This window comes from Ursus arctos, unplaced genomic scaffold (assembly GCF_023065955.2).
Source record: "Ursus arctos isolate Adak ecotype North America unplaced genomic scaffold, UrsArc2.0 scaffold_3, whole genome shotgun sequence".
In the NCBI taxonomy this organism is placed as follows: Eukaryota; Metazoa; Chordata; class Mammalia; order Carnivora; family Ursidae; genus Ursus; species Ursus arctos.
Genome location: NW_026622985.1, coordinates 98,467,188 through 98,481,611, shown reverse-complemented (window position 1 = coordinate 98,481,611; position 14,424 = coordinate 98,467,188). Strand labels below are relative to the sequence as shown.

Sequence of the window (14,424 nt, the reverse complement as noted above, 5' to 3'; positions counted from 1 at the left end):
TGCCCTCTGTCCTCTGACGACTATCTCTGGGTCTCTCAGTTCAAATTTCCAAAGACATTGTTTGATTGGCTCGGCTCAGCCTGTGGATTTCTTTCCCCAGAGCACGTGTCCTAGCCCTGGTCTGATCAGCTGGATCTAGAAGGCAGAGTCCCGCGTTCAAGCAGGAGAGGCAAGGCTGTGGGCAGGGACTTTCTTTTAGAAGATAAATGGCCCATGAGGCAATGAGTAGCATCTCCATCACACAGATGTCCAACTGGCAGCTGATGAATGAATTAAGAAAGAAACGCTGCACACTACAAAAGCCAATATGGTGTGGAAGAAGATGATAAGCATTGCTTTATTTTTGTTGTTTTCAGATCATGTCCCTCTTTATGACTTCTCAGACTGCTATTACACAGACGAAGCTAAGCTGCAGAGGCCACATACTGGAAGACGCTAGAATCTACTCTCAGTGGACACAAATAAAAATCACCAGAAACAAATATAGCAAATGCTACATGGTAGGTCTGCGGGTCCCTTGGTTAGCAAGGATCATGGTGATCATTTGGGGAAGCAGAAAAAGTTTGTTGCACGAAGCCTTTAGTTTGCATGCTATTTCTAGACCGTAGGGACATAGTGAGAACAGGAAGCAATGAGTCCATGGGAAGCCTTCCCCAACAAACCTGAACTGACCACTCTTTTCTCTGACCACAATCCCAAATTTGGCTTTATTCATGTTTTAACACCCTGGGTATTTTATTCTGTTGTTTCCCGTCTCATCTCTCATGACCCTGCCTATCAAAGTGGCAGTTCCTTTTCTTTTTTTTTTAATAGTAAGCAAGACGTCAAATGCTTATAAAATAAATAAATAATACTTAGCATTGAGGAAATTAATAGGTTGAAAGAAGCATGGGTTGAAGCTCACTGAATAAAAGATTCAATACTATTCATTACTTACACATTTTCAGTTTGAAAACATTTCCTCAGTTTTACTAGCCCTGTGACTGGAAGTGACTTGCATATAATCATGTAGCTCAGTTTCCTCAGTTAAAAAATAAAAGGAGGATTAAAAACATACCCATCTACTTTAGCAGCTGTCAGAAGATGTGATAAGATAGCATCCATGAAAAAGTTACAAGTGGGGGATGGAGAATGGCATACAAATTGTTGATCATCTCATCTCAAACAGTACCTCCATCTTCAGGCTCCAAGTTCATATCAGATAAGCACAGTATGGGTCTCTTTCATACTAAAGTGTGAAGGACTCCCCTGACTTAGGGTTTACATTAAGCACATTTTATTATAGAATTGATTGTGATATCTATGCCCTGGAATGCCTTCATAATGGCAATCGCTCTGCCTATGGCTCTTTCTCAGGTTGGAACACCAGCAAGGAAGAGCTTGACAGGGCCCTGAAACCTTAGTTTTCAGAGCGTGATGGAGGGTGTCAGGGGGGCAGTGGCGGTGAAAGGCCCAGAGTGTGGTAACTGCTTACCTGAGACTCAATCCAAATAGGAGGCACAGCTCAACTAATCCTCAGGTCCAGTCTACTGAATCCTTCCATCCTATACTCCTGCTACCTCAGTAAATATTCCTCCACTGGATGGGCATTTCCACATTTTAACTCATACATTTAAAGCTATTTTAACAAAGGCCCATCACATCTTCATCTCTTTCACTTTACGAACAATGTGAACTTGTTCCGTTGTGTCCACAGTATGCCAGATACAATTTTTAATTACATAGCAATGTCTAAATGCCCTATGATCTCTTAACACTGCATCTGAAAGACAGAGACACTGAAAGAACATGCACGTTAGATGTGGAATCAAACCAGTGCAGACTCGCAGGCCCTGCAGACATGGGGACAGGACCGGCAAGGAACCAGGGAGCTTTCAACCATCTCTGCTAACTACACATATTTCTGGGCACTTAAATATAAGATGGGGGGGGTCTATGAAATTCCAATCAATCTATTTCCTTCACAAGGTACAAGAGGAGAAATAATTAAAATACAGCATGTGAGGAACAGTTTTTGACTTAAAAAGAAGTAATCCAGCAAGTTTAACCAGAAAAGCAATTACTACTCATTTACTGCCCTCTATTCCTGGAAATTTAACTTATGCATGAGCTTACATTCATTTTATGCATTTTACTAAGAAAACGAGGACAATTAAATTTTTTTTAAATCAATAGAATGTAAAACCAAAATAACATAAACAGTTTTTCACTAATATCCTGGAAGTCATTAAAGCAATTTATGTTTTACGGATTACATGAAACATTCTCAAATTCTTTGGAATGATTTAGGTTCTGGGTAGTAAAAAGAATTTACATATTTTATTCATATGGGTTCCCTTTCCTATTTCTTTCAGAAATGACCCACTAAACAAGTAAGCCCCCCAATTAGTATGAAGAGCTAAGGTGAGCGAGACAAAGCATGACCTGGACATGCTCTTACTGACATTAAGTATTAGTGAAGTGCCCTCCAGGCCAAGTCACTAACCTGCACGACGTACCAGCAGTTAGCAGATGTGGCCCCGAATCTGTGCTCCAACAGAGGCAGAGCACGAAAGAGCCCAGTGTGACGGGACGCACCAAGGATGGGCAGCCAGGGAACGAGAGTCAGCGTCTCCGCAGGCTCATTAACTAGCTGCATTTTGTTGGAGCTCCATTTTCATGAAATGAAAGGATAAAACAAAACTACCTCTGAAGCTTAATCCTGTTTTAAAATACTACACATGAGGACCGGAGGACTGTGTGTCACAGGACCCAGGTGCTGCGGCAGGAGAGGACAGGTATCCATGGTCAGGATTAGGGAAGCTGGGGACTGAGTCAGAGCTGGGGATGAGAGCAGGTGGAAAGGTCTGATGTTTAAGCCAAAAAAGCAAACTGGAGAGTGAGACCGGCAACTGTGAATCAGGATGGAAAGCTGAATCCCGTGTTGTGATGTCCTCACTGGCGGCACAGGGCTGGTGGGTCTGTGCTGATGGACGAGGAAGGAGAAATGGCAGGACACACCTTGCATGAGCTCCTTACGTCTGCAGCATCTTGTGGGTCCATGGCTGTATTAATCATTTAGGGACGGCTTCCCATAGAAGGGGAGGTGGTGACTAAGCTGTGTCCCGAAATCTGGGGGGAAAATCCCTTAATCCTTGAAAACAAGGAAGAGGCTGCCTAATTCCGGGGGTGTGCAGACCAAGGAAAAGTGTGGGAAGGGAAGAACTGCCTCGGCAGGTAAAGCTCTGCTGTCCAAATAAGGACAGGGGAGCGTGGGGAAGGCACAGGAGGTAGCTTGGAGCAGAGACAGAAAGGCAGAGGAAGAAAGAACCTTCAGATTTCACAGGGTATGCTTTAACAGAATGTGAAGTTTGGAGAATGTGACACCCAGGAGGAGAAAGCAGCTCACTGGGAGGAAAAGGGAAGAGACTGGGAATCGTGGGAAAGAGACGCGCACAGATGTCAACAAAGTCCTGGTGAGAAGAAGGTCAGAGGTCGAAGCGGCATCTGGGGAGGTCCCACCCGGGCTGACCATTCCTTCCTGGATGTAGTCTCAGAGCGCAGAGAGATGTTATATTTTGAACTAAAGATTTAGGAAAATAAAGTGAAAAGTAAGTCTAGTGACTGCTGTGTTATCCTAGAAACTTGATGTCACTAGTTCTAGGGCCACAGGAAGTAAAATCCCCAACTACGGATTCTAAAGCCTGCACACCGAACTAAAGAAAAATCTGGGTGGAGTCCCACTCCCATTAATGGCTGGGTCAAAGTCACGTCAAAACAGCTAATGCACATAGATCTATGTGCAAAATACAAAACAATATGACAACTGTAAAGCAACCCACATCAGCAGATTCTGCAGAGGACAGAGTCTGAGGCAACCACCACAGCTGGAACGTGAGAGGGGAACTCTAGAATGAAGAACGAAGAAGTAAGAGAGCCTGACATTCTGTGTACAAATGGTGCCCACATCTCTGGGGGCCCCCCGAGCTAAGCAAGGTACCAGGGAGATTCCAGGTGGCCTAATGAGGATAAAAGAACAAAACGTACATGTAAATTGCCACTTCACTTAGTGGCTCACTAAAAATTAATAAACAAACAATCTTCAGAGGAACATAACAGAATCCCTCCATTCAACATGCACAAGGCCAACAATGAAATTCAAGATCAGTCAACATACAAAGAAATTTGAAAATGTGACCTATTCTCAAGAAAGAGTCACAATCAACCCAGACCAGTCCCAAGATGACCCACATGCCAGAATAAGAAGACACAGATTTTAAAGTGGCTATTGTCAGGATGCCTGGGTGGCTGAGTTGGTGAAGTGTCTGCCTTTGGCTCAGGTTATGATCCCGGGTCGTGGGATTGAGCCCCGTATCAGGCTCCCTGCTCAGTGGGGAGCCTGCTTCTTCCTCTGCCTCTGTGATCACTTTCGCTCTCTCTCAAATATATAAAATCTTAAAATAAATAAAGTGGCTATTACTGTGAGACCCGTTACTTACAGGGAAAAGGTACTTTTGATGAATGAAAAGACCACAAGCCAAGCAGGAAGAACAGAAACTATGAAGAAAGGACATAATAAAATTTCTGGAATTAAAAACACAACATTGGAAATAAACCACCGGATGTGCCAAAAGTAGGATGGAGAAGCCACGGGAAGGGTTGCTGAATGTGAGAAGATAGCAAAAGACATGAGCACATGCAAAGAAGACAGAGGAAAACAAGTCTGAAAGCAGGAGCGTCTCCAAGACCCACAGGACCAGACAAAGTGTCTGATGTGTGAATAACTGTCATCCCAACAGCTTACCAACAGGACAGAAGAGACACCTGATTTCACCCAACGCGGTGAATCTAAAGATTCAAGATGGTCTATGAAGGCCTAACAAGATAAATATGAAAAACACCACGTCCAGGCTCCTAACCCTCAGACACTGAAAACCAAATATAAAGAGAAAATCTTGAAAGTAGACAGAGAAAGTGGCCCATTTCATTCAAGAAATGATGACTCAAATGACGGTTCACTTCTCAGGAGAAAAAATCAAGCCCAGAATTCAGTGAGACACCCATCTTGAAAGTACTGAGAGAGAAACCAAAATCTTACCAACTCGGGATTCTACAACCAGAAAAAAATACTTAAAGAATGAAGGCAAAGTAAAAATGCAGGAGGGTCTAGCCAGAATTACTTCACAAAAATGCATTCCTACTGAACTAAAATGGTTCAGCTAATAGTCTTTTTTTTTTTTTTTTAACATCTTAAAGGAAAAATGAGAGAAACCTAAGCCAAATTGAGCCCACAGGCCAAATGTTTGCTACCTCCATCCCTGTGGTGAATGAAGTACTAGAAATAGGGAGGAGAAGTAAGTAGGAGGTAGAAAATTAAATTCATCAAAAAGAACTTAAAATACTTGGATCATTGCTGGCTGGAAACCGCAGGAGCTTCCTGGGTGTAATCTGAAACCGCCCCCTCACTGCACACTTGGAGGGCAGGGAACAGACGGAAGACAGGCGTGCCAGTCCAGATGGTGGTGGCCGGTGAGGTGAGCGAGGGAGCTGACAGACCAGGCTTGCGTGGGGCCGCCAGACCTCCCGCCAGAATCCTACAGGTTTACAGACGCCTTAACGAGGCAGAGTCACCTACAACATCCTGGGAGTCTCAAGGACACCTCCTTCTCTCAAGGCTGAGACCTAGGAACCAGAGCGCACATTCCAAGCACAGGGGAGGGGGTCCAACTTCAGGGCGAACCCAAGGTCTTGTCCTCTCCCTGACCTCCCACAATTACACACATGCCTGGCATGAAACAATCATAATGAGAGCTTGAAACGCAACAGTTTCAGTTTATCAGTAAAAAATGTTTTAAATATGAAAGTTTATTTTCCTTGAAATCTGCATGACCTTAAAACTGTAATTTACCCTGTATCAGTACCAACGGCTTTTATGTACCCTTATTTTTACATTTCAAAAAGCAATGAAGAAAAGTACAGTGCTTGAAGTAATAAGTTAACTCGGGAAGAGATTTAATGAAAACATTTTTCTAAAACAACAGATTCGAGAATTATTCTGGAATACGTGAATTACTGCATATTGAAGTTTAAACGGTCTATTCTGCAATACTGAGTAACCAACACCTTTTACCATGGAAGACTCTAGTATCTTTTAGAATATGAAAAAAGAAATGCAAACATTTTGTGTAAATAATAAAACTGCAGCTCTTCTTTTTATAAAGGTTATATTGGATTTTGATAAATCCTTGTACAATGGTACATAACTTTCAAAACCAAACTTTACAAAAACCAAAACTTTATAAAATATATCCATTAAGTGCTCAAAAAAAAAAAAAACCCACAATACATCATGACTACAGAAAACTTAAGTGGAAAATATAGTAAAGATAAGAGTCATTCTTTCTCCTAATTCCAAGTAAATCACAGTTAATAGTTTGGTATATTTCCTTACTATCTTTTCTCTTTAGACATGTATTTCTATATAATTAGTATCATAAAATGTATACCAGTTTTTATCAAGAAGGAAGGAAGGGAGGGAGGGAGACACTTTATAAATTCTAGAAAGTATCATACTCCAGTGTGCTGGCCAAAGCCAGCAAGCCCCTCTGGACACAGAGCCGGCCACCGTGGAACTACTCCGTGTGGGCTGCTTGACTGGTCTACGGGCAAATTCCAGCTGTGAGCCGGGCCTCAAGTATCTGCAGAACAGCCCAAGTTGCTGACCAGTGCTGCACTAGTGCTTGGTGACACCAGTCCCCGTGCCCAACCGCAGACCCACATGGCCGATACGACTGCATCGCCCCACAGGGACGTTTCCGTTTCCCAGCCCCAGGCGACCATGACTCCCGGAACCACCCCCTCGGGAGCACCAGCTCTTGCCCGCACCGGGGCACACGGCGGGGTGCTTAGCGCTGTGGCCCTCAGCAGCCGAGAGCAGCAGGCCCATCACCACCCCTCCACCGTCAGGAGCAGGGAAGCTGCAGTGCACCTGGCAGGAAACAGCAGTGATGGCTAAACCCAACCTCCGAGTAGCCCCCCTAAACCACGAAGAGAGTAAATGCTTCCCAAGAACGAATCATCATAATGTGCCAAATACCAGCCACGTGAACGAGACAACACACAGCTGGGTCCGGTGACCCTTCTCCTGAGAGGGCGACGCCCTTCTTCCCAGAAAGTCTCCCACAGAGAACCCTCATGGAAAAAGGAAACAGGCTTATTTCAAACTTCTGATAAAATAAACTGAAATTATTGAGTTCTATATTCCATTAGAAACCATTGTAAGCTAAGCCTTCCATGGTGTGTCCTACTTTCTGGTGTTGACTGCCAACCCCTGCTGTGTGCGTGTACCTTGTCTCCTGCACCCTCACCCGCTCACTCACCTCCCGGGATTCCCTCTCCAGCACCGCCACCTCACCACACCAACTTCTATACACTAGGCCCCGCAAATCTGCAAACTCCCAGGGCACTCCACGTCTCTGGACTCTTCTTTGAGGAAGGGGTTGGAATGCTTTCCTTCCAGCAGATGGACAGTAATTATCTCACTGGAGGCAGCGGGGACCATCAAAAACGTTAGAGCATGAGGGGCGGGTATGACCAGAGCTCCGTTGTGGAGAATGAAGGCGATCTCTTAAGTTTCTACTCGCGTTCTCAGTTCTTGGAACCTGATCAGAGTGTATATTGTTAGATGAATGACCCACAATGATCATTCACTTAATCGATATAATTTAGTGGACTAAGCATTTGTTGTGTACCTGCCAGGTGCATCCTTATGACTAACAGGTTCCCCAGTACCTTCTGAATTGTCGACCACGTCCCAGGGTCGAACACTTCCCAGAAAGTTTTATTGGTGTCAATACCCTGCAGGCCAATTCTGCCAAGAAGCCACTTTAACGCTGGAACCAAAGGCACTTTCTAAAAGAAATTATTGAATGATCTTCTGAAGTCCACAGATGTCCCTACCACATGCTCCCTGATGCGTGAAACTTTATTATTTTTAATTTAAAATCTTATAATATCAGCTACTACATATTAAAAAGACATTTCCTATGGATATTAAATAAAGTAAATGTGAAAAGTGTAAGTGCCGGAATCATAGGTAATGAGCATGGAGATCAGAGATACGGCCTGCTGATTGAAATATTTCACCCAGATCCGACTGGAGTGTTAAATGCTGAATATCACTCAATTGATATAAAGGCATTCAGTCTAAATCCTCATCTTACATAACTCAACAGACCAGTTGTTCCTGTATCCACCAAATGAATCCAGTACTCTCCCTAAATCCAACTCCACATACGTGCAACTTTCCACCAATACAACTATATTCCACTACGTGCTGATAAACACGCCTGTCTGCAGACGACCGGAGCTCGGATTCAGGCTCTATATCACATCTAAGACCCAAAGGGCTTGCCTTCTCTTGGTGGCTGTTTTTTTAAATTAGAAATACTCTAAAATACGTAAAAGGTCTGTACATTGATACATAGACTGCTGCTGCACGGCTTCCCTGTGGAACCCAGGTAAGGAATTCCCTTGCAAACTAACTGCAACCTGAGGTGAGCCTCAGGCGAGAAAAAGAGGAGGCATCTCGGCAATGGCCGACCAGGCTGTGCCGCACGCATACTCCTCAGGGCCGTCTGCTTCTCTGCGCGGGCGAGCCCACGTTTCCCACGTCTTGTCCCTGCACACTCTGGGCTACCATGGACGTTCTGCAGCAATCCCTCACTGCTGCCGGTTCTCCTTCCTCCGACTGTCAGTCATTTGCTGGAAACCATTCCAGGCACGTGTGGCCCATTAAAGTTAATTAAGCACGTGCCCCTGACACCTAGGAGAGCGCGCGCCCGCCCCCGCAGAGCCCAAAGCGCTGCCCGGGAAGCACTCTTTGGCAAGCTCTAGCCCAAGGGTCACACCCGGATTCCCGCGGCCCTGCCTCCCACCGCTGACCTTTCCTGCCCCCGGAAAACTTGGCAACCTGGGGGGAATCTTGCATGTGCCAGCGACCCCACGGAGCCCCGGGCCAGCGCCCAAGGCTCTCCGGGCCCCGAGAAGCACAGGCGGGTGCATGGGCCCGCCGGACTGTGGGCTCCGCTCTAGGACGCACCACCTGTTCTCACAGCCCCTGAGCCCGTAGGCCGCCTTGACTCAAGGACCACCCCCCCCCGTTCCCCCACTGGCGGGGGTGCGGAGGGACCCCAGGCCCAGAATCCGCAAACCGGAGAGGGTCAGCTCGCCCGCGCGGCCTCAACCCGCGCTCCACGTCCCGCCCGAGCGCCTCCGTCGCGGTCCCTTACCTTGTGGCCTTTCCCCGGGGGACACCTGACGTTATTGGAGGCTCCCGCTGTTTGATTCATGTCCGGAGGAAGTTGGGGGCCCGCAGCTCTACCTTCAAAACTTCCTTGGCGCGGAGGGCGGCACGGAGCGCGTCTTTGGGAGGCGAGGGGGTCCTGCCCTCCAGCCGCGTCGGGCGCTGGCGGCGAGTCCTCCGGCCGCAGGTGTCCGGGGAGCTGCGCGCGCGGGACGCCGACACCCTCGGCCCCAAGCCGCACAGGAGAAGCAGCTGCTGGGACCCCGGAGGGAGCCGGGGCCGGCGTCAGCGGCTGCGGGGCGCTCTGCCGGGCGCAGCTTTCCCGGGGCCCCGGTCCAGGACTCAGGACGAGGAGGCCGAGCAGACCCACAGGCGCTCCGAGGAGGGGTGCGGAGGTACGTGGAAGTACGTGTCCGGCGGGTGGGACCGCGGAAGCGTGGCCGCTGCGCGCCCTGACGCCCCCCTGGCGGAGCGTCGGCGGCGGGCAACTCGGGTTGGCGCCCGCGCGGCCCGCACGCCGTCTGCGCGCCCGCCGGCTCGCTCCGGCTGCAGCCGGCCTCAGAGCGCAGCCGGCACCTCGGAGGGCCGGCGCCTGCTCCCGCTCGCGCTCCTGCGCCCGCTCCCGTCGCCAAGTCTTCCCGGGATGGTCGGGAGGTGGCACGCGAGACTCTGCCAGGCGCCACCGCTCAGGCAGAGGCTGAGAGCGGAGCGGCGGCACCAGGCTGCCTGGCTCGGTCCCCACGGGCTCCGGCGGCTCCCTGGGCCGGCGCTGCGTGCGCCGCCGGGTCCGCTGGACTTGGGCCGGGTCGGGGGAGGGCGTCACTGGGCGTTCACGCCTTCCTGCGACCGAAGTCTTTGCAGAGCGCCAGGGCTGCTGCTTGGTCCTCTCTCTGTCTCTGTCTCCTTCTGTCTCTCCCTCTTTTCCTTTGGCGCCTGTGAAGTCATGATCTAATTAGGCAGAATTGGGATAGAGGTGGAAAACTGACCCTTGGGAACTAAGAAAAACAAATCGAGAAAGAGCAACTGCTCCATGAAGACCGCATTGCAACATTTTAGAATCTCAAGTCTGAAGAGTGAACCGGGAGCACGTTAGAACACAACTGTATTATTTAGCCAAATCTTGTTGTTGTTGTTGTTGTTTTTTCCTGGATTTATCCAGAGACCTATTTCAGTTTGAATATTCTGGATGGAAAATTAAGTCGCATAATTCAGTTTGTTTGTCTGCCCCACAACCTCAGTTTCATCATTAACTAAGTGAGGGTATGAGTTGGGGGTCCCCTGCGAGAGCCTTACTCCCCCGGTCATGTTGGGTTCATAACAGAAGACCCTCCCATGTGGGTCCCCCCTTTCAGAAGAAAAAAATGTTTCCCTCTCAGGCATTTGCTGCTGTTGCCTGTTTTTTCAGTACCCCAAAATCAAATAGGAATAATGTCCATTTTGTAAAGTGCATTATCCTCTTTCATGATTTTTGCCTCCAGAAGAAGTTCAAGAGCAACTCAGGACATTTCTGTTCTCAGAATGTGAAGGCACATTTTGGGGGTCCATGTGTGCGGCCGTGAACATAGCCTGGCAGTGAAGGCAGATGTTGCCTAAATCTTGGCTTTGCACTCCCTAGCATACTTCTGTAGGAAGATTCTGTATTTATTTGAAAGCTCTGAGGTAGGCATTACAGTGCCAAACTCCAGGTAAAGACCCTGAGACCCCAAAGCACTGATGTGTAGAAGGCGCTTAGCATGGGAGCGGGCATTCACCAGATGACAGGTGTCATCGACAGCCTGGAACATCGGGAACAGGTCTTATTAACTCAGACACTGTCGTCAACTCCATCTTCTCTGGAAGTAGAATCCACAAGTGTGGGCGTCCTGAGAGTATGGCCCAAGGAGCTTCTTGTCCTAGTGCCACTCCACTCTCAGCCTCTAGCTGTTCATCAGCATTACCACTGATGTGTCCCTCCCTGTTTGTGTCTCCAGGGCTTCTGCTCAGGGTAAGCAGATCCACCCTTCTCTGCAGATTCCTGGGGAGCTGTGTGCTGGGACCTCAGCTCTCTTCTGGTTCCAGGAAACGTCACTGATCTTCAGAGTGTTCAGGTGTTTCTTGCCGTGAGGCTGGGAATGATGGCTTCTACGTGTTGCAGTTCAAACCAGAAGTCTGTTTCTTTTTCATCCTGGTTTTCCGGTTTCCTTCTTTTTAATAATTATTCCCTCAATTTATCTCTCTTCTCTCATATTATACTGTGAGTAGCGAGAAAACCCTGGTGGTACCTTCCACATGGCTCAGAAATCCCTTTAGCTAAATAACCGAGCTTATTAGGTAACATTAGGAAAGCTCTTCTGTTTGGGCATAACTGCAGCCTGCACTATCGCAAAGCCTCCTGCCATTTTGTAATAAACATTGCACTTCCAATGGGATCATTGGGAGCCATTCCAGAAGCAGTCTGCTATCACCTATATCACTATTTTTTAAGGATTAAGATCGGGGTAGGTAATGCAATGTGATGTGGCCAGCTTTACCAATATGTCGTACTTTTATGATACCAGAATTTGGAGCTTACAGACCTGGCAGTGTTTATTAGCGCTCCATCTTTCAGTCCTGGACGAGCGATACTGTGCAATAGCTCTCACTCTGTCAGGCTCCAAGAAGCAAGTAAGAGGGAGATGAGCAGAAGCTTCCTGATTCTTCCTTCCCCCCACCTCCCGCCAGCTCCCTTCTCTCTGGACACCAGCAGGCTGTGTACTTGCTATTCAGCGAGTCATTGCTGCCTTCCTGGTCCCCCCAGCATCTTCCCTTCTTCTAATGGCCCTCAAGTCAGAGCAAACACCGACTGCCCAGAGTAGTGTGATAGGGGAGTTCTCAAAAGTAAAAAGCTGAACAATTCGGCCATAATGCCCAACTTCCTTCCTGCGAGGAATGAGGAAATCAGCAAATCGAATACGATGTAGGTTTTGCAAAGCTAAACTCGGGGGCCCATTATGGGCTTCATTCAGCTGCTGTTTCGTTGCTTAACAGTTGTATATTTTGCCCTTTCTGTAACTTTAATTAGGAATGTAAAAACACACCAGGGCTGATACTCGATAGCTGAGGGAGGAAGGAACATCTGGGAATAACACTCGGGTTTCTGCTAACTTGCTCCAAAGAATAAGCTGGAATGTCACTGCTGGACCACCGATGCTGTGAATTGGTCCCTCAGATTACAATGGTGATTCCTCATTTCTGATAGTAAGATTGAAAGTTTACTGACGGCGCACGGTCTTTCAGCTGTCTGCGCTTCCCACCCTACTAAGAAGGCTACGGAATGACAACAAAAAAGTCATATCTTATGTCTTGTATTTCTATTGACTAAAATCCATATCTATAATAATCTCTTTCAGAAAAGTGAGGTAGTTTTAGTTTAACCATGTGGGATGCAAATCCAGACTTTATAGCAGAGGGAGGCAGGAGCAAAAGCCAGGGACATTTTTAACGTGTGACTGACACGCTGGCCGTCTCACCTTCTGCACTGGATCTGAGGCAAGAGTGAAGTGAACTTACTGTAGATCATTCTTTCTCATCTGTCTGGAAGCAGGACTGAGAGAAACGCATTCAGGGTAATAAGCTTTGCCTATGGTGAACAGCCACTGTTTCCATGATTAATTGAGTTTAACATCATTAGTATTTGTTGACACCTACTGAACTATCCGTGGGCATTCTGTGGAGCTGCTGTTTCTACAGGACACTCACACTAAGAACGTATTTGTCACTCTGGCGTCTACGGCAGTTCTGGAATACTCCTAAATTCAATAATGTCGTGAGAAAATTTCCAGGCACTCTAGGCACATAGTTTGGAAGTTCCGTGCTCCTAGGAACCATGTCTGATATTCGTACATTTACAGGTACACCGTGTATTCCTTGTAGGTCCATCCCGCCAAACTCGTCCTGTGATTGCTTTGGCGCCGTAAGCCATCTATTAAAAACCGGTTGATTACATAACCCTAGGTAACTGTGAAGCCGTCCAAGATTGCTTTTGGCAAATAATGCCTACCAATTAGAAGCTGTTGTAAACACCCTCCTGTCCAGAATCTGTTCTTCGGTGGGAGACTTCTGCCATCGTACCCGTGACCCGTGCCCAGAGTGTGTCCCACACTGGCCCTCCCGGCTCCCTAGGCTTCCTGTGATGCTGGCTCCGCTCCTATCTGAGCCTTACCTGTCCTGTACTTTGTTTTCTCCCTCCAACTGTATGGGGTCTTCCCACTGATGGCCTTGTAAATAGTCTTCTCAATGCACGTCATAAAGAAAGGGGAAACGGGGCTATTAAAACCCTGGGGCAGGCACTGATCAGAATAAATGCAACTCCTCGGCTGCAAAGACAGGGGTTATCCCAAGGGGTCCGTATCTTGTTGAAAAAGTCAGCAGCTCGGGGTATGTGAAGGGCACAGTATTTTCACTTTGTCAAAACTGCCATGCAGAGCAAATCCTGACTATGCTCTGTGTTTAGAAGGTCTTTCTAAGTGGCCTCGATGCTGCAGGGAGGGATCCAGAGTGAGGCCAGGTAGATCCCCATTGCCACGTCTATGTAGCAATGGCAGCAGGCTCTGTTGGTGCCCCGCTCATATCTTGTTGGCCATTTCTGGCCCTAACTTCCACCTGCAAGCAAGCACCTGTGTGGGCTGCACTCTGGGTGTGTGGCAGTCTGGATGTGCCTTGGAACTCATGCTCCTGCTGCCAATGCTAAATAGCTGACCAATGGGACTTGCAGGTAAGTATCCCAACCTTCAGCCTAGGGTAAGAGAACTTCAAGGTTCATGTTCTGCCCTGAGTTCCCCATGCCCATGCTGGCAACCAGACTGAGTGCATCCTTCTCTTCCATATCTCATGCCATAGCCATGAGAAAGCCCTGGCCGACCTCCAGCTGCAGGGAGCAACACTGACAGGTCCCTGAGCCAGGCTTTGGAACCCAACCAGGCACTTGTGTGGCCATTCACGCACGCCGCCCCCCCCAGGCCAGTAAGGACTGCCCCAGGGATGGTGACCAAGGCCTGCTCTTGGAGACGCAGGGCCTCACTGACAGCCAGCCTTCAGTCAAAGACTCCCTAAAGGATGCCTTAGACCCCAAAGACCCCCAAGCTTCTCTCCTTCACTCCTTCACTGGGCTCAGACTTTCATGG

General features: G+C 48.0%; 1 protein-coding gene across 1 annotated transcript in view; it reads right to left on the bottom strand.

Moving 5' to 3' along the window:
- DPP6 (dipeptidyl peptidase like 6) overlaps positions 1 to 10,193 on the bottom strand; it is an 883,822-nt gene extending 873,629 nt beyond the window's left edge. Inside the window, exon 1 of the mRNA XM_044392285.3 lies at positions 9,270 to 10,193. Within this exon, the coding sequence (XP_044248220.2) occupies positions 9,270 to 9,329 (60 nt within the window). The 5' untranslated portion in view covers positions 9,330 to 10,193. The remainder of the gene's footprint in view (positions 1 to 9,269) is intronic.
- Between the last annotated feature and the right edge of the window lie 4,231 nt (positions 10,194 to 14,424).